General features: G+C 36.2%; 1 protein-coding gene across 4 annotated transcripts in view; it reads left to right on the plus strand.

Moving 5' to 3' along the window:
- The window catches only part of LOC134842618 (serine-rich adhesin for platelets-like), a 72304-nt gene that overhangs the window by 10000 nt on the left and 42911 nt on the right, over window positions 1-19393 (plus strand). For 2 of the 4 annotated variants that reach the window (XM_063859037.1, XM_063859038.1), the window contains exons 7-19: window positions 3770-3871; window positions 4238-4329; window positions 4778-4885; window positions 5145-5226; window positions 7213-7274; window positions 8270-8352; window positions 10328-10399; window positions 11316-11599; window positions 13094-13156; window positions 15378-15405; window positions 16146-16374; window positions 17041-17791; window positions 18679-18853. In XM_063859037.1, the coding sequence (XP_063715107.1) occupies window positions 3770-3871; window positions 4238-4329; window positions 4778-4885; window positions 5145-5226; window positions 7213-7274; window positions 8270-8352; window positions 10328-10399; window positions 11316-11599; window positions 13094-13156; window positions 15378-15405; window positions 16146-16374; window positions 17041-17791; window positions 18679-18853 (2131 nt within the window). Of the gene's footprint in view, window positions 1-3769; window positions 3872-4237; window positions 4330-4777; window positions 4886-5144; window positions 5227-7212; window positions 7275-8269; window positions 8353-10327; window positions 10400-10734; window positions 10765-11315; window positions 11600-13093; window positions 13157-15377; window positions 15406-16145; window positions 16375-17040; window positions 17792-18678; window positions 18854-19393 lie in introns of all 4 variants that reach the window. The other 2 variants (XM_063859039.1, XM_063859040.1) reach the window with 2 other exon arrangements.

A 19393-nucleotide genomic window follows, 5' to 3' on the forward strand; every position in this document is an offset into this window, starting at 1 on the left:
CTTAAGAATATTCTTTCTATAGCTCAATTTTGATTTTTTTTTCGGCTCAAGAGTCATCTACCCAAATTTTGTCTTCTCATTGTCCGCTTTTTGATTTTTGTTCTTAATGCTTATTTAACACTGGTAGTTGTATTTTTCATTAAATTTACCCGCATTCCAGACAAACGTTAAAAAATTTATTTTTCAAAAATTTATAAATATAAATATATATTTTTTTCGATTCAGCTTGCGTCCTTTTTTGGGTTAGCTGCCGTGCCATTTTTTGTCGTTTGGCAAGTGGCGCGAAGATCTGACTCGCCTCTATGTGTAAATTCAGCAAGTGCATTTTTACTTATTTCACTTGCGAGAGCAAATGTCTTGAAATCGGTAACTGGACTTTTTCCCATCAACAACTTTTCTTACACTTTCTGCCGACAAGCTTAATCTGACATGCTCCAAGGCCGACATGCTTAATTTTTTTAAAAATGTTTCTAACTTCATATGGGGTAAATAATTTTGGTAGATAGTCTTTTTAATATATTTTTTTTTCGGATATTTGGTTTTTGTCCTAATTTTTGTCGGCAGATTTTCCTTTTTTTCCAAATGTATTTTTTTACCTGGTAAGCTTTTCAAGTGGCTCTTTTCCAAAGCGTGATTTTTTACACTGACCAGGCTTCCAGTCTCCTCTTTTCTCCCTTCGAGTCCTCGACGGGGTTCGAGTCCCGGCTGGACTTGGCTTGTTTCAGTATCAATGAAAATGAAAAAAAGTCCGAGAAAAATTATATATCGGTTTTCCGTTTGTCCGCTCAAGTTTTGTCGGCTAACATGACACATAAAGAATTTTGTTTGTTCTGCAAGCAGTTTAAATTGTAGTTGTAAATGTTGTGTAGTTTTCATGGCATTATTTTAAAAAAATCCTTAAAATCTTTTTTTTTTCGGATCAGTTGGTGTCTGCTCAAAGATTGTCGGCTTAGATGCCTCGTCACTATTTTTTTTGTGTTGTTACCAATTTTTATTGCAATTACGAGTGCAAGTGTTGCTCGTTCTAGTCTCGGGGGGACTTGAAAGATTTTAAAAAAAGTTTTTATGAAAACATTTTTTTTTCGGCTGAACTTTTGTCTGCTAGGGATTGTCGGCTTTAATTCCTCTTCGTAATAGCTGTTCCATTGCTCTTTTAATATTTAAATGGCTGGCAAACCTATTCGACGGGCGAATTGTTTTTAATGTGTTTGCCTGGTTCAGTAGGGTTGGGGTCGTAAAATTTATAAAGCTTGAATAATTTTTTTTATGTCTATAGCTTCGTTTTTGGCTTAATGGGGGTCGACCCAACTTTTTCGCCAGACTTGCCGCTCGATCATTGATTCTCAGTGCTTATTAAGGCTGTTTATGAACCTCATCTGAGACAAAGTTATGACATTTTGTATAATTTTTTCTACTTTTTCAAAGTGATTTTTGCGGCTTATTTTTTGAAAAGACTTCTTTCTTTTTTCAATATTTTCTAATGCAATTTTTTTTATTGTATCGCAAGTGTTGAGACGCTCCGTTACGTCTTTTGTGTAATTACACATGCGAGGCCAGCGGAGCTTTTTATTCCACTAATATTACGACAAATACTTGCAAAATTTCGTAATGTTCCGTCCATCGAAGAAAGTAACGGAATATTTATGCTTTGATGTTTCTCATGCTTATATGTAAAAGAGCACAGAGATCTTTCTTTTCTTCAGTTTGTTCCGTCCATCGAAGAAAGTAACGGAGTATTTATGCTCAGGTGTTTCTTATGCTTATATGTAAAAGAGCAAAGAGATCTGTTTTTTCTTCAGTAGCTCAATATTTTTCGAAAAGCAATTGAACAACAGTATACATGAAGATAGATATTTGAAATCATTCATATGTGCTGCATCATTTCAATTATTTTTTTTTATATAACTGTTGTTTGTTGAAATTTTTGATCATGTAGATTATCAGTTATTCATGTTGAAATATTTGCCATCAGTTTTTCCCGGTCTTACCCCGATTTAAATGAATTTATTGACGAATTTGGAAACGGGCAGTACTTTCACACGACCAAGTTTAAGCATTAGCTTGATTTATCTTTTATTCGACCGTATAATCTGTTGAAAATTGATCTTGTAGTTTTTGTGCATATCTAATTTTCAAAAAAGCAACCCAGTTATCAGGCAAAGATTCTGGTCCCATTTTTATGGCAGTTTTTTCAAAGTTGTCCGGATAAATTACATCTGGTCTTTAGCCAAGTATACGAAGCGTCATGATGTTTCGTAATTAAACTTTTGATGGTGTTTATGATTGATGTGAACTTTAATTTTTTTAAGTCGTGCGTTTCTGCTCCGGCCCTTAAAGGTGCATAGGAACTAAAGTTTCCGTTTTTGCGTTGTGTCAATTTACGTAGTGAAGACACTGAAATAGGTCGTTGATTTTTTCTTTAGGAAAAAGTATTGAAATTTATTTACGCCAAATTTGATTTTTGTGGTTTGATGTTCGATTTCTGTGTAAGTTCAACAATTCAAATTCATTTGCTAAAAAGAAAATAAGTTCTGCTATCAAACAGCATAATTGTAAATGTTTTAGTTTCGAAAGAAATGACTTTTAGTCTTTCGAAACTGGATTTTTTGAAGATTCATGAACGTAGTGAGCATTCTTTTGTAAAAGTCTATATATTTTTCTTCCTCAATGTAAATTTTTCGCGGTGAGTTTCGATTTTTTCCTAAGTTCACTTCGTTTTATTCCACTTCGTTTTATTGGAAGGCAAAATCCACTTCAAAAGGAAGGCTTAAAAGGAAGGCAAGTTGAAATTTTCAAAAAACAAGTCAGTTTTTTTGTTTCCTTGCGTTCATACATTTTTTCCAACTGTCCTTTGGCTATGTTTTAGGTTTCCCAATGGAATACAAAGATTCTTTATATCCAGTTTTTTCAAGTAGGGTTAATTTTACCAAAAAAGTGTGAAGCATACTACATTGTTATTGAAGTTTGAAGAGTCCAACTTTTTTTGTAATTTGGAAAGGTTTTTCAATAAATTAGCCGTTCGTTTTAAGTTCTTAATGCATTCGCTGACATTTTACAAATTGTAGGTTATAATTAATTGTAAAAGAACGAAGTGATTTTCTATATAGTTCTGGATTTTTTTTGTTGGTTTTTTCTCGGGAAAAAGTCTTAAATGCTTTATTAACTACAAATTTGCATTCATACCAAATCCATATGATAAAAATTAGGAAAATTGCGCTTGCAAATTACGAATGTTAAAATGGCGCAAAAAACGTGATCAATTTCTGTTTTTCAAAGTGGATTTTAATTAATTTTTTTTTAGCGAATTATATAATTTACCCATTGGTCCAGTTTTCGTAACTTGGGATAGTTTTATCAAAAAACTTTCAATCCTAACTTTTTCTTGAGATTCAAGGAGTCTTAACCTGCTATATTTTTTTCGAAAAATATTAAATCATTTTTTTTCGGTGTTTGTACTTTTACACTTCCAACCCTCTGTTTGCTATGTTTTTAAATGCAATTCCAGTTAAAACAAATAAATGTGGAATTGGATTGAATAATCTATTGTAGTAAAGCTCTTTCAAGCCCGATTAGAATTGTACTCAAAAAATTTAGGGAAAGTTCTGGCTGGCGAGAAAAAAAATGTTCTCAAATTTTGCTGTTCAGGCCAATTTAGAATGATGTGTTGACAAATTACTCAAAGAGAACAATTAAAACTTTTCTTGTCATTATGTGCCTCTTAAACAGCAACCAGACATCTTTTTTTAAGAAAACACTTCTTTTTTTGCAGGTTTGCGTCCCAGAAGTTCGACAAGTCCACCAAGAGCGTTAAAAATCAGTTCATGCACCTCACCAACTACAGTGTGAATAAACGCAATCCCGATTTTGTTAAGTAAGTTCAACGGTTTTCGCAGAAAGATATCTTCATAAACTGGTCACAATCAAGAAAGGTGTAGTTCGCCAGATTTATTAATTCGTCAATTCATTATTAAGTGTTAAAATGAAGTTAATTATAGTTTTCGGGCAAAGGGATCCTCATATTTCAATAACTTTAACTATGCTGATCTGGGTCACTGAGTTTAAAGGTTTTTCAGACTGGAACTAACCTATGATAGAACACTGGATTTGTGATTAGTAATTTCAAGTATACTTAGCTATTTGAATCGCTGCGTGGTTTGTGTGGAAAAAACGTTTCCAACGATAAGAAAATGATTGTTTGACTGAAGTGTATGACGTGAAGATGTGTGTGATGTTTAAGAAATGCGGACCCTGAGCTGGAGGACTTCGGGAACAAGTGGAGTATGAGTGCCATGCTGAGATATCTCAAGTCTATTGGACACGACACAGCCAGTGAGTAGAAGCAGTCTATTTCCTTTTTTTCCTTTGTTAAACGTTTTTAGTGAAAGCCGAAATATGCTTTAGACGCCATGCTTTTAGAGCTTCCTTGGGAGACAATGTTAAAGAGAACAACATTAAAGTAGAACTTCGAAAGTAGTAACCAATTTTTGTTGATCTGTTTTTGCTTCGCTTCCGTTTATCTAGTTGGACTAATTTCACCTTCAAGAATTTCCGAAAATAATGAGCATATTTTAAAGAGCTGCATCATGAGATAATTTTTCTTCGAAAATTTCATAAAGTTTTTGAAAAAGTCATTTTTTTCTTTTAAATTCTCCAATATTCGAAAAGTCGGATGTTCCGAGGAATTTTTTTCAATTTCCACTTTCGCACCTGTTTATTGACTATGCTCTTCTCTTTCAGTATGATTTAGTAGTATTGTTATGTTTTTGTGCTGCTGTAGCTCTGATGATGCGGATCGAGGACCTGGTGGTGAAGACGTTTCTGGCGGGCGAAATGGCCATTGCCTCAGCCTCCAACATGTTCCAGCCCCACAGAGGCAACTGCTATGGTCAGTCTCACATAAATTTCGTAAATAAATATCGAAGGAAAAAATATAAGGTGCTGACAAGTCTGACTTCCTGGGGTGGGGGTCATCCGTTTTGCTATACCTGCCCTGGACGATATATAATCAACTTATGATTCCCTACCCGGGAACTAACGTTGTCACCACCCTAAAATTTTTTCCTTTGATGCTTATTTACGACATGCTTTTATTGGCTCTTGTGTTTGAGTCGTGTTGTTCATGACTGGAACATATTGATATTTAGAGCTGTATGGATTCGATGTGCTGGTGGATGAGAACATGAAGCCCTGGCTGATGGAAGTTAATCTATCCCCCTCTCTCGCCTGGTGAGTGTGGTCCCTCTAAGTTATAGACTCAGAAGAAACTCAAATTGAGTAGTTATTGACATCAATACCTCGAAGTGTTTGAAATTAAATAAATAACTAGAAGTGCTTGGAATCTTTTCAGAACGTCAATTAGGTTTCAGGCAAATTTTTACTTCACTCGATGTGCTGAATAGATTGAACGATTCAGATAAGGTGTTGATGAACATTAGTATAGATATTTTCTTTATTGATCGGTAAATAATTGTCAAAAACACATGATTACAGTATACTTGAAAAGTTAGAAAGACGTAGAACTAAATGCAAATACAACAATCGATTCGAAATTTGTATATCCGTCCGAAATCACTTTTAAGTTATTTGTAAATATTTTTGGCTGCATGCAAAAACTGGGATAAACGCTTGTGATTTAATACTAGTTCCTTTTTCCAACCTACGTCGCAAATTTTAGTGCTCATTTAAAATAGTTTCGGCTGATGTTATATCTGTTTAGTTGCCTCATGATTCGTCGTATGAAGGATCAAAATTTTAAATTTTTTTGGTCTTTTCGGAGTGAGCGAAAGTTTTTAAGGCTCAAAATGTTTTGTAGCTCAATTTTGTCCGGATCAACAATCGTCTTACCAAATATTCTCTGCCCAGTATCCACTGATGATTTTTTTGATGCATATGGACAACTGACAGTTGTGTTAGCCTATATTTTCCCTCGAAATTATTTCAGGCAAATGTCGATGATAGTTGTTCAGACTTATATAGGTCGTGATGATTTTTTTTCCGATTTTTGTCAGGAATTTAATTAAGCTCAAATATACTTTTTTGCTGTTTGACTTCTGATTTCATTTTAAGTTACTTCATTTCTTTTGTTAAAAGGAAGGCAAAGTCCACTATCCAACAGCAAATGTGAAAAAGTCACGAAAAACGTGATCGCCTTCTAGTTTTGAAAGTGAAATTTAATATTCAGATTTCCAAGCGAAATAAAGTTTTTTAATTAATGATCTAGTTTTCTCAAATTGGGTTAGTTCTATCCTGTATAAATTGCTGTATAAATTTGTAAAAATTTGTAAATTGCTGTATAAATTTTTCTTGAAATTCAAAGAGCTTAAGGCCATCTATTTATTTATAAAGCTCAGTAATATTATCAGTCAAGTTAGATTATCTTTTTTTAAAAAAATTTCAGTTCATTTTCTTAGTTAAAATTATCGAACAGCGAAAGGGTAAATGTCACGAAAAACGTGATGGATTTCTATTTTCGAAAAAAGAATTTAGTTATCAGATTTCCCAGGGAAACAAGTTTTACCTATTGATCCAGTTTTCTCAAATGGAGTTAATTTATCAAAAAAGATTCAATCAAGTGTTCTAGAAATTCAAAGAACTTTAAGTCCATCTATTTTTTTCTTAGAAATTCGAAAGTTGAGATTTTTTTTAAAATTAAGTCAGTTTTTTTTCTGTTTAATTGCGTTCCTCTACTCTTTTTCAACTGCCTGTTGGCTAGATTCAATAATGTGTTTATCGTAAAGTGTTCTTGAAAGCCAAAGAGCTTAACGGCCATATTTTTTTCAATTAGAAGTCGACCAAGTTTTTTGTGACCTTCCGTTCTTAATGAAAAGTTTTTTTTTTAATGAAGATACCTTTTTATGAAAATTTTAAAATAGAAATAAATTTCTTCGGTTCAGCAGGTATCTGCTCAAAAGTTTATGGCATTGTTACCGCTTTTTAAGATTATTTCGATACTAATTTAACATTTAATTGTCTCACTTGGATTTATTTTTTCTGCGTGAATTTTATTTAAGACAAAATCAAGCCAAAGGCAAACTGCAGTCTGCACTATCGAAGAGCAGAAGTGTAAAGGTCACGAAAAACATGAACGACTTCTAATTTCGAAAATGGAATTTAGTTTTCAGATTTCCCTGCGCAACAAAAATTTAACCTATTGATCCAGTCTTCTGAGTCCTTGGTTGTATTGAGAGGTATGATGTGATATTTGTGTTTTAGTGATGCCCCCATAGATCTGAAGATCAAGGCCAACATGATATCAGACCTGTTTTCAGTTGTGGGTATGTATCTACGTGTATCATCCTTCAATAATCATGCAATTAGTTCTGGATCCTGCTTGTTAGAATGAGTGTCAATTAGAAAGCTCTTTTAAAAGATAGGGATTAAAGTAGAATTGTTCACTAGTTCGATATTTGCACATTCAAATTTGTCACTTACATAGTGGTGATTTTGCCGAATGTTAAATTGGGTTAAATTGAAATGATAATTCGCTTAACAAATCATTTGAATTATAAAAAATGATTGGAAATTATTACACAAGCAAAACTTGTGTTATAGTGTATGAACTATGTTTTTTTCGAACCTAAATCGCAAATATTGTTGCGACTTAAATATTGCTGCGACAAAATTTGTTCATTCTAAAAGTGTTCATTTTGATCAATAACCAGCTATTAAGTACAGCCAATGCTAAGGATTTTAACACAGACTATTATATAACAAATAGTATTTTAGCTTAAAGTTATCATGGATCTGTAGCGTAGAGGTAGGGAAGGAGACCCGCATCAAAATAAGAGGGTTCTAACCTGGGAAGGTTCGGATGTTTTTAGTGAACTTTTTCGTATATTAGTTGAAATGCGTCCGCTCTATAATTTGAGGCATGTTAGTTGGTAAATTTCTTTTTTTTTTTTTTCAAATTGACCGGTACTGCTAATGCGTCATAATTGGCGTGCGTTATTTAAGAAATTTTGAAGACTCAAAGTTTTACTCATTCAGTTTTCCCAGTGGCGTTATCGGTCATATTTTTGCTTGTGTATGCGAAGTGCAACTTCGCCTCTGTGTTTAAAACTTGTTTTCTCTCAATGAACACTTAATTAGAGCAACTATTGCATGCTTTTGGTGGAACACATATGTGCTGATTGCTACTTCACCAATGTCGGCTATTGTATGCATTATCTCATTCTAGTATTCACTTGTTGTCTGCTCTATTGAAACCTAGTGAAGTGATGTGTTTTATCATTCGCTTTGAACTACCTGTCGAGAGTTGTACTTTGTTCAGGTGTCACAGCTCAAGACCCAGTCTCAAGACGCATTAATGGCGGAAGGAGGGAGTTCCAATCACGCAGTGCCGTTCGACAGCAGGTCAGTCACTCAGTCAGTTGCATCTGGCTACATCTTCCATCGGTCATTTTACTTTTATCAACTACCTTTCCATTTGACTGTACCTCTTAGTTTGTAGTTATCAACAAAATTTAATAGTAGAATTATGGATTTACTCTTTCCAAATTACAAAGTGCAAATGGAAGAAAAAATGTGCTTTGTTGTTAACTTTCAAAGTTGATCTTTTAAAGCAACGTTTTTTATTGAGGTCGCGTGATTTTTTTAAGGAAATCCTTCAATTTTTTTGTGGGGTTTGATTTTAGATTTCTTTTCAAATTAAATCAGATTGCATTTGGTTAATAAAGGACAAGCTGCGCTCTCCAAAAGTGAAAGTTAAATTGGCGCAAAAAAAAACTTGAATGAATTCTAGTGTCGAAAATTAATTAAGTGCCAATGAACGGAGTGAAGAACTTTATTTAGGCAGCGTGGTTTTTTTCAGAGTCGCTGTACATAGTTCAGACTTTTATATAGGCCGTGATATTTTTTCAGGAATAGTCCTTAAAGTTGTTGAGACTCAAATTTTGGCTTTTCATTTCTTTTTAAGTTCAATTCATTTCCTTTTTAAAACGCAAGCAAATTCCACCAGCGAACAGAAAAAGTGGAAAGGTCAAGAAAAACGTGATTGATTTCAAGTTTCGAAGCTGGAATTTAATTTTAAGATTTCTCAGCGAAATATTAAATTTATACATTGATCCAATTTTTTCACATAGGGTCCTGTTTTTTTTTTCGTTCATTGACGTTTTTCCACCTCGTTTGAATTTGTCAAATGGGTGTTTTTAAATCATAAGTGTTTGTAGATGCTGGGTTGTAGATGCTACAACTTTTTACACTAGCAATGAGCTTACTGTATTATTACAGACCTTCTATTTTTTTTAAAACTTAAATCGCAAATAAAAGTTTTCATTATCAATGTTCACTTTTTTGGAAATTGCAAAGCATCTGTAGCATTGGAAATTGCATAGCATCTGTCCTCTGCTTTATTTTTGGCTAGTGTTTGGTGTAAATTCAGCGTTCGTGGCTGAGTGGTTAGTAAGTGAGACTGTTTATCTTTAGGTCGCAGATTCGAATCCAAGACGTAGCCGATTTTTTTAAGGCTTATTTCTACTTTTTCTTAATGCACTTTATAGAGTTGCTTTTTGTCGTGTTCTCGGTAGTGTTTGAAAAATATGAAATATGTGTGAAAAATATGAAATATGTCGCAGTTTTTGACAGTAGTTTTTATACACCTGCACACTGAGATTTTTGTCCGCTTTGTCTCTGTGTTAAAGCTCATTTATTGCGGCTTAGAGAGTATTAGTCGATTATGTCCTTATATTCGAGGAAGTATCAATGGTGTAGCGCGGTAAAGTGTTATACTTTGTATCAACTTAATTCGCATAATTAACTTGCCCTAGTTTAATGTGCTGTGGAGGTATTATAACAGGCTTGGGTGATTATGTATTTTTGTAGCTATGAATGAAGTGAGTTTTTCAGCTTATTTAGGAAGTGTTTTTTAGACCTTTTCTGAAGTATTTTTTTTGAGGACGCCCAAATTTGTATTTTGCTGGAAATATTGGATTCTTTTCAAAAAGTTTAATTCTGGCTCTTTTACTAAAGTGAAGCAAATTATGCTCTCTTAAAACGAAACAAAAAACGGCCAAAAAAAAGAGTTGCAATTTTAATTTTGAAAGTAGGTTTGCAGCCCAATTAAAAAATTGTCCTTGGACCCATTTGTTCATTTGTTTACATTGAGTTAGTGTATTGAAAGCGTGTCATTCAGAAAAAAATATATTAAAATTCGAATAGCTTTAAGTAAATAAAGTATAAGTTTTTCTAGGACTTCCTGAGTTTCCTAAGCCGTCTCCAGCTGTACTCGAAGTTTTTGCCGTACAGTTATTACGTGAGCTTTAGCTAATATAGATAAACGGCATCGCCTGAGAGTTTTCTTATCGTCTCATTGTTTTTTTGTCATATTTAGATAGTGGACTATATCGACAATTTTTCCGAGAAGTACAGAGACAAGGCCCCTCCCATTCCTAAGAGGGGAAAGGTATTATACTGCACCAAAAGAATCTCTATCTTTTTTCTAAACTATCATCTCTTTGCAGCTGTTCTGAAGAAGCTGCGTCATTTGTGAAGTTCTAATTTATCTAAATGTTGCTCCATAAGGTTTTAAGACATTTCAACCATGCAAAGTCTGCGAATTCACTGGTGAATCAAAGGCGCTCTCAAACATAATGGAAAAAAAATGCGTAAAATTTAGATTTTTAAAATCTAACTTATATTGAAATATCAAGCAAGTGATCAAAACGGACTTATTTACTAATAAATTGGGATCCATGGGGCTCATTCACGCTCATTCACTCTGTTGTATTGTTTCTACAGCAGCCCTACAATGAAAATTGCCGCTTGTTGGTAAGTAGATCAATCCATATGTTGCATATATGTTTTACCACAGTCATTTTGTGTTATTCAAATTTCATGTTTTCGAGGGATGATATTTGTTCCGATTTTATTTGATGTGTTAGTAATAATTTAATTGAAATGATTTTTATTGCGCGTCATTTGTTAAGGCATCGGTAGGGCGACAATTCCTAACAGGCGACAATTTTGAAAAAACGACAATTAATAACAAACGATAATTTGTAACAAGGCATTGGCAAGTAGAATACGTTTGCTCCTCTTCGCCTCAATCCGCTGCGCTTAACATCCGGCACGAGAGGAATACTGCGCGTGAATCAGTGGTACCCGCTCAATCTACTGTTACGAATTTTCGCCTGTTACGAATTGTCGCCTGTTACGAATTTACGCCTCACGTTAGGCATCAGTTCTTAGAAGAAAAGCATTGAGATGATCATGATCAGCACGCATATTACACTTCAATAGTTGGCTGAAAGATACGAATGAAAACTTCCGGTTAATATTTCGAATGAATATTCTTAAATCGAGATGTTTTGTGCTTTTAGAAGCAGCGACCAGCAAACAGTGGTAGGGGCGGCAGAGGAGGGGGTGCTCCTTTTGCCGGCGGAAGACGGGGTGGGGGCAGAGGCACTTCTGATAACAGCGGGGGGACGCCTCTGACGGGGGAGGAGGCGAAAATACTGCGGATGGCGAGGGAAGAGTACGGGAGGAGGGGGCGCTGGATCCGCGTGTTCCCCACCCACACCTCCTGGGAGACGTATGGGGGATTAATGGAACACAGGACTACTCACAACCTCATGCTCTACACCAAGCTGTATCCAAATAACGGGTGGGTTAGGCTCAGGGACTGTTTCACCATCGTTTTCGTCACCGCATTCTAGATAGCTGTTAAATGCATCATATTTCATTTTTGCCGATTCTCGGAGTTGTTCAGAGAAATCTCGAAAAATTCTTATAGATTCCATGGTCCACCGATTTTTTTTTGTAGATCCACCAATTTGATTTTCTGAGCTCTATCAACTCACTAAAAAGACACTATTTTGATGACCAAATTTTCTGCGCCGTAGACAAATTTTTGGTTTCTAGGCATTTTTTGGAAAATTTTGACCAAAAATTTGCGTTTTTTTGGCTCGCTCGCCCCTCAAAATTTGTATATTTTGGCACCTTTAGAAAAATTTTAGGGTCAGTCAGCGAAAAATTGATATCTCAAAATAGTACAAAGAAGGACCCTTTGGGTCGGCAGGGGATCGAATCCTTCCCCAAAATCCGCTGGTGGTCCAGCTCAAACAGACGAGCTTGGCCTGATTGCTAAAATGACGGAAAGTTCGTTCTTAATTTATATATTAAATGAAAGTCTTAAAGCGCTATGGACTCAACCTTTTAACTTTTCTATTGAGCACAACGTTTAAGAAGGCTGAGATCACAACATTTAAGAATCCTTTAGGGCTCAATTTTTAATCGAAGAATTTTTCTAAACTCAACCTTTATAAAGTCTCTAAACAAGTTGAACTCGATTGAACGTCAAAGCTAGACAATATCTGCCCACTTTTTCTCCAAAATTCTGCGTTTGCAGATTCATTCTAGTTTGAAATGACTCAATCAAAAACAGCAGCCATAATGCTTGGAAAAAATAGTTTTTAGCAAAGCGATTTGCGCTATGAAATAACTTTAAATATTTCAGAGTTTCATAGCTGGAATCGTTTGCTTAGAAAATGTAGCTTTTCAATGCCTTTCATTTTGATCTTATACAATAGCAAATAGCGGGTAGGTCCTTTTTAAGAGTAATGAACGTAGTAACTACTCTTATATAGGTATTCGTGGTTTTTTAATCAACAAAATTAATTGAAGTTTTTCACTTTTTGTTTGAGACACATTATCTTTTTATTTTTGGCGCTTTATTGTGTATCGCAAGTACTGCAAAGTTTTGACCATTTCAAAAATTTCCTCCTTAATTTGAATGCGCGAAAACTCGGTCGATCTACGTTTTGAAACTGCTCAAAAATGACTGAATTTCACGTTCGTTTCTTAAATTTTTTGAATTCTGATTGACACATATATATTTCGGCCTTTCTGGCGCAAGGGATTCACCCATTCCCAACAATTTTTTTTTGTTTTTGCTTTCATTCGATTAAAAAACACCTCTCTGCGTAACCTCTTTTTGTTTTTTAATTCTAGTTGTAAAGTTTCGACTGCCGTAGTCTGAAAGGGACGCGTCTTGGAAACATAAGTATCCATGAGTGTTTAACCATAAGTGAAGTTTTCAACAATAATTTAATGAAATGTTTCTTCGATTTGGTTTATATAGAGCACATTTATGTTTCAGGCGTACGAAATCTGGCGCACCATCCAGGCCTCCTTCCAGTTACCATTCATCTCACAGGCCGAAGTTAGTAGATAATCAACATTTTTTCTTAAAATACTAACAAATGATATTATGAAATGAGAAATGAGTTTTTATTCTTTCGATTGTCTCGAGACTCGTAGCGCAATGCTTTGATAGCCGATGATCGGTTTTCAAGCTGGTAATAAATATCGGCCACTATACTTTTTACGATTCGATGAACGTAGTGAAGTGTTTTATGTAGGCCGTAATGTTTTTTTTTCGCTGTTTGACTTTTGATTATTTTCAACTTCAGTTCATTTCTATTTTTACTCCACATTTGTACAGCAAAACTGTTTAAACCAAGAAAAACGTGAATGACCTCTAGTTACAAAAAATGCACTTCAATTTTCTGAATTACCAACTGAATGAAAAAATACCTGTTTCCAATTTCTAACTGGGATAACTTACGAAATAAAGTGCTTATCTTAGACAGTTCTTGAAGTTCACGGAGCCTTAACGAGATATATTTTTTCTTCGAAGTTCGAAAGTTGAAAAATGCTCAAAGTTCCCCAGTCAACTTTTTTTGATTTCCTTGCTCTTTACCTTTTTTCAACTGTCTGTTGGCTATGTTCAAATTTTTGGTCACAGATACTGCACAGCACCTTGACTAATTTTAATTTCAATTTCGTTGACCGATTTTTCCCATTTGCCATGAACTTAACGTCGATGCTTGGGAAGCCAAAGGCCTTGGGGTTCGCTTCCGGGTGGGCTCAGTTCTTTTTCGAATTAAAAGTTTTCTGCTGTAATTTAATATCTCGGATTTAGGTGTATGCTTATTTTTGTAGGCTTAGTTTTGTTGCACGTACTTTTTGGTAACGTTTGAATGGTAATAAGACTTAATGAACGTATAGAAGACTGTTGTTGTTTGTTTTTTTTTTCAGGAAAATTTCTTAATATTTATCCACGCTCAACTTTTTTGCGGCTTGATTTATGACATTTTTGAAGTTCACTTCTTTTGTTAAAGGAAGACAAACGTCACGATTTTCTGATTTCCAACGAAAGAAAATATTTACCTAGTGGTCCAGTTTTCCCAAATTTAATAAGTTCCATCAAAATGATGCCCATTCTTAATGTTTTTGAATTTCGAAGAGCTTTAATGGAGTTAATGGGTTTTTGAAATTTCGAGCTGCTTTTTTTCCGGCTTGATAGGTTTCGGCCTATATTATGTCGACTTAATGGCCTCATATGGCGTTTTTTTACGAGCGATAAATTTTTGTTTGTGTTTTGAGGGCGAGGGGACTTCATTATTTTTTTTCTAAGTCATATGTTGATTTTTTTCTTTTGTTATTTCCGGCTTAATCGGTTTCGGCCTATTTTATACGTACTAAGTGACCCTTTATTGCGGCGTTTGCTGACCGTGAAAAGTTTTTGTGTGCGTGTGTGTTCTGAGGGAAAGGGGGAATCTTTTAAGGGAAAGGGGGAATCTTTTAAGGGAAAGGGGGAATCTTTTAAGGGAAAGGGGAACTTTATTTATATAGAATATTTTTTGATTTTATTTTCGGCGTGAAAAGTTTTCGCTGAGGTATTTTTTGTTTTATTGCCGCTTGGTTAGTTTTTTCCGATGTTAAATTTGCATGCTTTTGTCGTGACTTGTTTTTTCATTAATATCTTTATTCATTTCGATAGATCTAGTTGTATATATACTTCTATCTAAAACATCGATATTACTTTTTTGATGATGATTTATCGGCTTTCGACTAATTTTGGTTAAGTGTCCGAATTGTGTATACCACCTTGATATCAGTACATATATGATTTTCGTGGATACTATGTGGGCAGTAAATGCATTTTTTCAAACAAGATTTTGCCGAACAATTTTTGTTGATGTTCAGCTAAGTGGCTGTCGGCTTATTTACCTAATATTTTGTTTCCTACAAAATTCCGATATTGTTTATGAGATCGTTAAGACTTTGACCGCAAATTTAACTTTCGAATGCTCAAATTGGAACTTTTGAATGAAATTAAATATAAAAAAAACTTGATTGGTTGTTTTTTGTTTTTCTCAATTTTTCTTCAACGGTTACAACGTTCGAAGTCTCGTTGACAGTTTTTGAGTGTCTTGTTGTTTTAATTCTATATTATTTTGTATCGCAAGGGGTGCGAAGCTGAGCAGCGCCTCTGTTTTGTATTTTCTAGTCAACCTGATCCTCCTAGAAAATTAATGTTGCTAATTATTTAACTTGTTCAGCAATAGATGGTTTATTTTCTTATCTTTCTTTTTCAGGTCGGCTGTCCCCATGTACAGTTTTGAGGTAATGTTATATTTTCTACGCAGATTTCGTATCCTCTCAGCAGATAGTAGAATAAATAATGAACCATTCTTGAATATTTGTCATCTGTGTTAATGACTGATTTAACACTACGCAATTCTGTTATATTTCTCTAACCACAGAAAATCCCTGACTGTTTTTAACTTGGGTTTTTGGTTTTCTTAGTAGAATTTCAAACTTGACTAATCATCCCCTCCGTTCCATTCAAAAATAAAACGTTGAAGAAAAAGATAATTTTTTTTGCAGTGGTAACGTGGTCAGAATAATCTGTTCTATTGGCACATCAGCTGGAGTTTCTTGATTTCGGTTGTTTAAACAAGTGAAGGGCACAATTTAGTGTGTGCATGGTTGGAGACTCATATAACGGATTCAGTGCCTTTTTAGCGTGTATGATTAATTAACTAACGCTTTTTATCCATAAGGAAATGGACCAAGATACGAGCTAGTTGAATTACTTTCTCGGCGGAATATCTATTGATCCAGTTTTCTGAAATTCAAGTATGTTTTTTATAAAAGAAGTGCCAGTCATAAAAGATTCAAAAATTTCACAGGGCTTTTTTTGAATTCATGACATTTCCCAATTTTCTGCAAATGATTTTTCTTTGCAAATGAATCCCAGAGTCAAATGATGAATGTTCCGTGCGAGGTCGAAGGTTTGTTGTATGAAATTGGGGAGTACGTGGGGGGGGGGGGGTTTGGTCTGAGTCGGTTTGGTGTTGTAGGGTGTGAGTGAGGGTGGGGGCAATGGATACAGCTGTGAGATCATATCACGCCTGCTGCAATACGAGCGCAGATTGCTCACTTTGGCGGAGAGCAGGGCAGTGTCGGCAGCACACGGCAACAGAAGAGTACACTCGGAGAACGTGGCCCTGTCTCTCTCTGCTGCGACATCGCAGTCGGCTGCAGCCACTAATGCAGATCACAACTCGACACATCATTACGCCAGCGCTGGTGAGTCAACATACCACAAAAAGAGAAGATAAATGTGAAGCAGAGTGACCACTTGAGCACTTTTTAAGTGACTAGTCACTTTTGTCACTTAATCGAAAGTCACTCAAATTAACTTTTTCAGATATATTATGGACAGATAGGGAAAGAGCGGCGGCAAGCATTGCCAAATTTGACAGTTGCATTCATGAGTAATCCAAAAATTTTTTTGTCGAAATTTTCCAAAAAGTGCCTAAAAACGCCTTTTTTGGCCTTTTCAAAAGTTTCGTCAAAATAGGGTCTTTTAGTTGTTTGGGAGAGATCAGAAAAAATCAATTTGGTCGACCAAAAAAAAATCCCCCCCACATATCGAGAAATTCCTAGATCCGCGCCTGGTGCAATAGCTATTTAACGAATAAATACAACAGGTCACTTTTTTTCTTGGCCGAAGTGGTCACCCTGGAGTAAAAGCTCTCATCGTCAACCAACACCCCCCCCCCCTCCCCGCACATAAGCATCAAGTTCATGTTGTAACAACGGTTTTGCAGACCAAATAAGAATGGGCATTAAGACGGGACATTGTGAGCCAAAGTTGTTCGAGAAATAGTTCGGGGGGAGGAGAAGGCGGAAAGTAGACCTATTAATGTTTTGAATATTATGTTGTGTGCCTGCTATGACGCTTTTTTCTAGGCGCCAAAGCAGCTTCCAATAACCACCACAACCACCACCACGAAAAGTCACAGAGCCGATCGCGCAGTCAAATGTCGAACGGCGCCGCAGGAGGTCAGAACAGAGCGAATTCGCGACCGACAAGCAACGACTCCTCCCGGGCACATACGACGAATAAGAAGGATGGTGCGAGACATCATCACCAGTCAAAGAGCGAAAAAGAGAAGAGCAGGAGTACGAAGAGTGTAGGGCAGGACACGGGGGGCGATGAGCACCTAGTGCAGCAAAGGGGAGGCACCAAAACGACGACAGAGACCTCAGGCAACCACCACGTTCACGGGAGGCGAACGAGGGAGAAGGGAACTGAGCCTATGGGGGCGGATACTACAGGAGGAACGGCGAGACATGGACACCGCAGCAGAAAGCAGCAGCAGCAGATGCACACAATGTCGGCCGCAGTTTACAATGTGAGTGCGGACTACACCAGGAGCAGGAGTCGCTCATCGGGATCCCCACACTCTGCTGCATCCTCGTCTCGCTCCAACTCGGGCTCCGGTAGGTCTCAGGGAAATGACAGTGCAGGTTCTCCGTTCCAAAGGGATAGGTGCTACAGTAGGAGCCGGAGTCAGTCGGCCAGCAGCAGCAGCTCCGGTTGCAGCGGTAGTCTGGACTCAGGCAATGACGACAGCAATGGCAGCTCGGTTGGAATGTCCAGTGCTCAGCAAGCAAAGGAACAGCTGAGGTGTTTGCTGGAACAGGGACATATTTTTACGTAAGTTGCCAACAGCAAGTTTGCAACTTCTTACAATGCAATGCATATTTGATTTTGTTTGTTTTTAGAAATTTTTTTGCAATTTGTTCATATGTATTGATTGACAATGAGCAAAGGGTTTTTGCACTGATTGAGGTTGTGTGAGTTTTGCTAAATAAAGCTTCTATTGCTTGTTTGCACTTGTGTATGCGATGTGCAGCTTGGTTACTGCAGTTGGTGCATCAACTTATGTAACTAAAAAGCTTTCATTGTATTTAGCTTGTGCCATGACTCAAGACTCTCTTGCCGAACATCAAAAGTGTAAAAGTCACGAAAAACGTGATCGACTTCTATTTCCAAAATTGAATTTAATTAACAGATTTCCAAGCGAAATAAAAGTTGTACCTATTGGTCCAGTTTTCTCAAATTGGGTTAACTTTAACAAAAAACCACCAATGATAAATTGTTCGTGAAATGCAAAGAGCTTTAAAGGCACATATTTTTCTTAAAAATTCTTAAGTTGAAGTTTTTTCAAAAAACCAGTCAGTTTTTTTTTCTTTTTCCCTGCGTTCATTACTCTTTTCCAGCTGTCAGTTGGCTATGTTGTTTCCTGGAAATTCAACGTTGAAGTTTTCATTGACGCTTTCCTACTGTCTGTTGGCTCTGTTAGTTTTTTTGTGAGTTGATTTGCGTGGAAGATGGTTTCCGGAGCAGACTTTCTTCGGGAAATTTGAAAAATGCGTTTTTATAATGTTGTTTAGCATAATATAACCTACTATAAAAACATGCCTTTAACTTTATACAACGATTGAAGCTGTTCAAAGAACTTTTGCCACCCGTTTTCTTTTGAATTGGTTATTGGTTTGCCAATTGAGATAAAGCGAGGTCGATTGTTTTGTGTGTTGCAGAGTGACGCAGGCGAGACTGGCGTTCGCAGCCTACTTGGCCAGGGTGCACCAGCGACTGTTGCAGGAGAGCCAGCAGCACCATTCCAACTCCTCCCCCTCCTCTGCTGCTGCCGTTGATGCCCTAAGTGGACAGGTGAAGCGAGAAGTGAACGAAAACGGCAGTGATGCCCAAATGGTGAGAAAAAATAGAACACGCTAATTACCAGACCAATGACTGCACTATCACATTCACTTTGTCCAAATCACTACATATGCAAGTGCCGCAAATTGAATCAATTGAAATATCTCTCCCACCGCAGTCCTTAGTGGGGGGGGGGGGGTGATAAAGATCAAGAAGTACTGGTGGCGTGTTTGTTATCAGTTTATAATGGCTTTCAATTATATTGATAGAAAATTAGCTCCCCATCAGGAGTTCAATCCTTTAACCTCCGCTCATGGGTGGTCCGCCTCTGGTATTATTCAGCGAGTACATTTTTGGCCGACAGAGCATAGAAATTTCACATCAAAACAATAGGCGCCAATACTTTAAATTTTGATGACGCCACGCGTAAAATTAAAAATAACTCAATTTTTGGCCAAAATAGGGTCTTCTTATGTTTTTGGGAGAAATTGGGCAATCCATTTGGGGTTATCTAAATCAAATTTTCGACTTTTTTGACAAAATGGTTTCTTGCACAAAACATGCATGCTTTTGTTTTAAATGTGTTTCTTTAAG

This window comes from Symsagittifera roscoffensis, chromosome 3 (genome assembly GCF_963678635.1).
Source record: "Symsagittifera roscoffensis chromosome 3, txSymRosc1.1, whole genome shotgun sequence".
Taxonomy (NCBI): Eukaryota; Metazoa; Xenacoelomorpha; order Acoela; family Convolutidae; genus Symsagittifera; species Symsagittifera roscoffensis.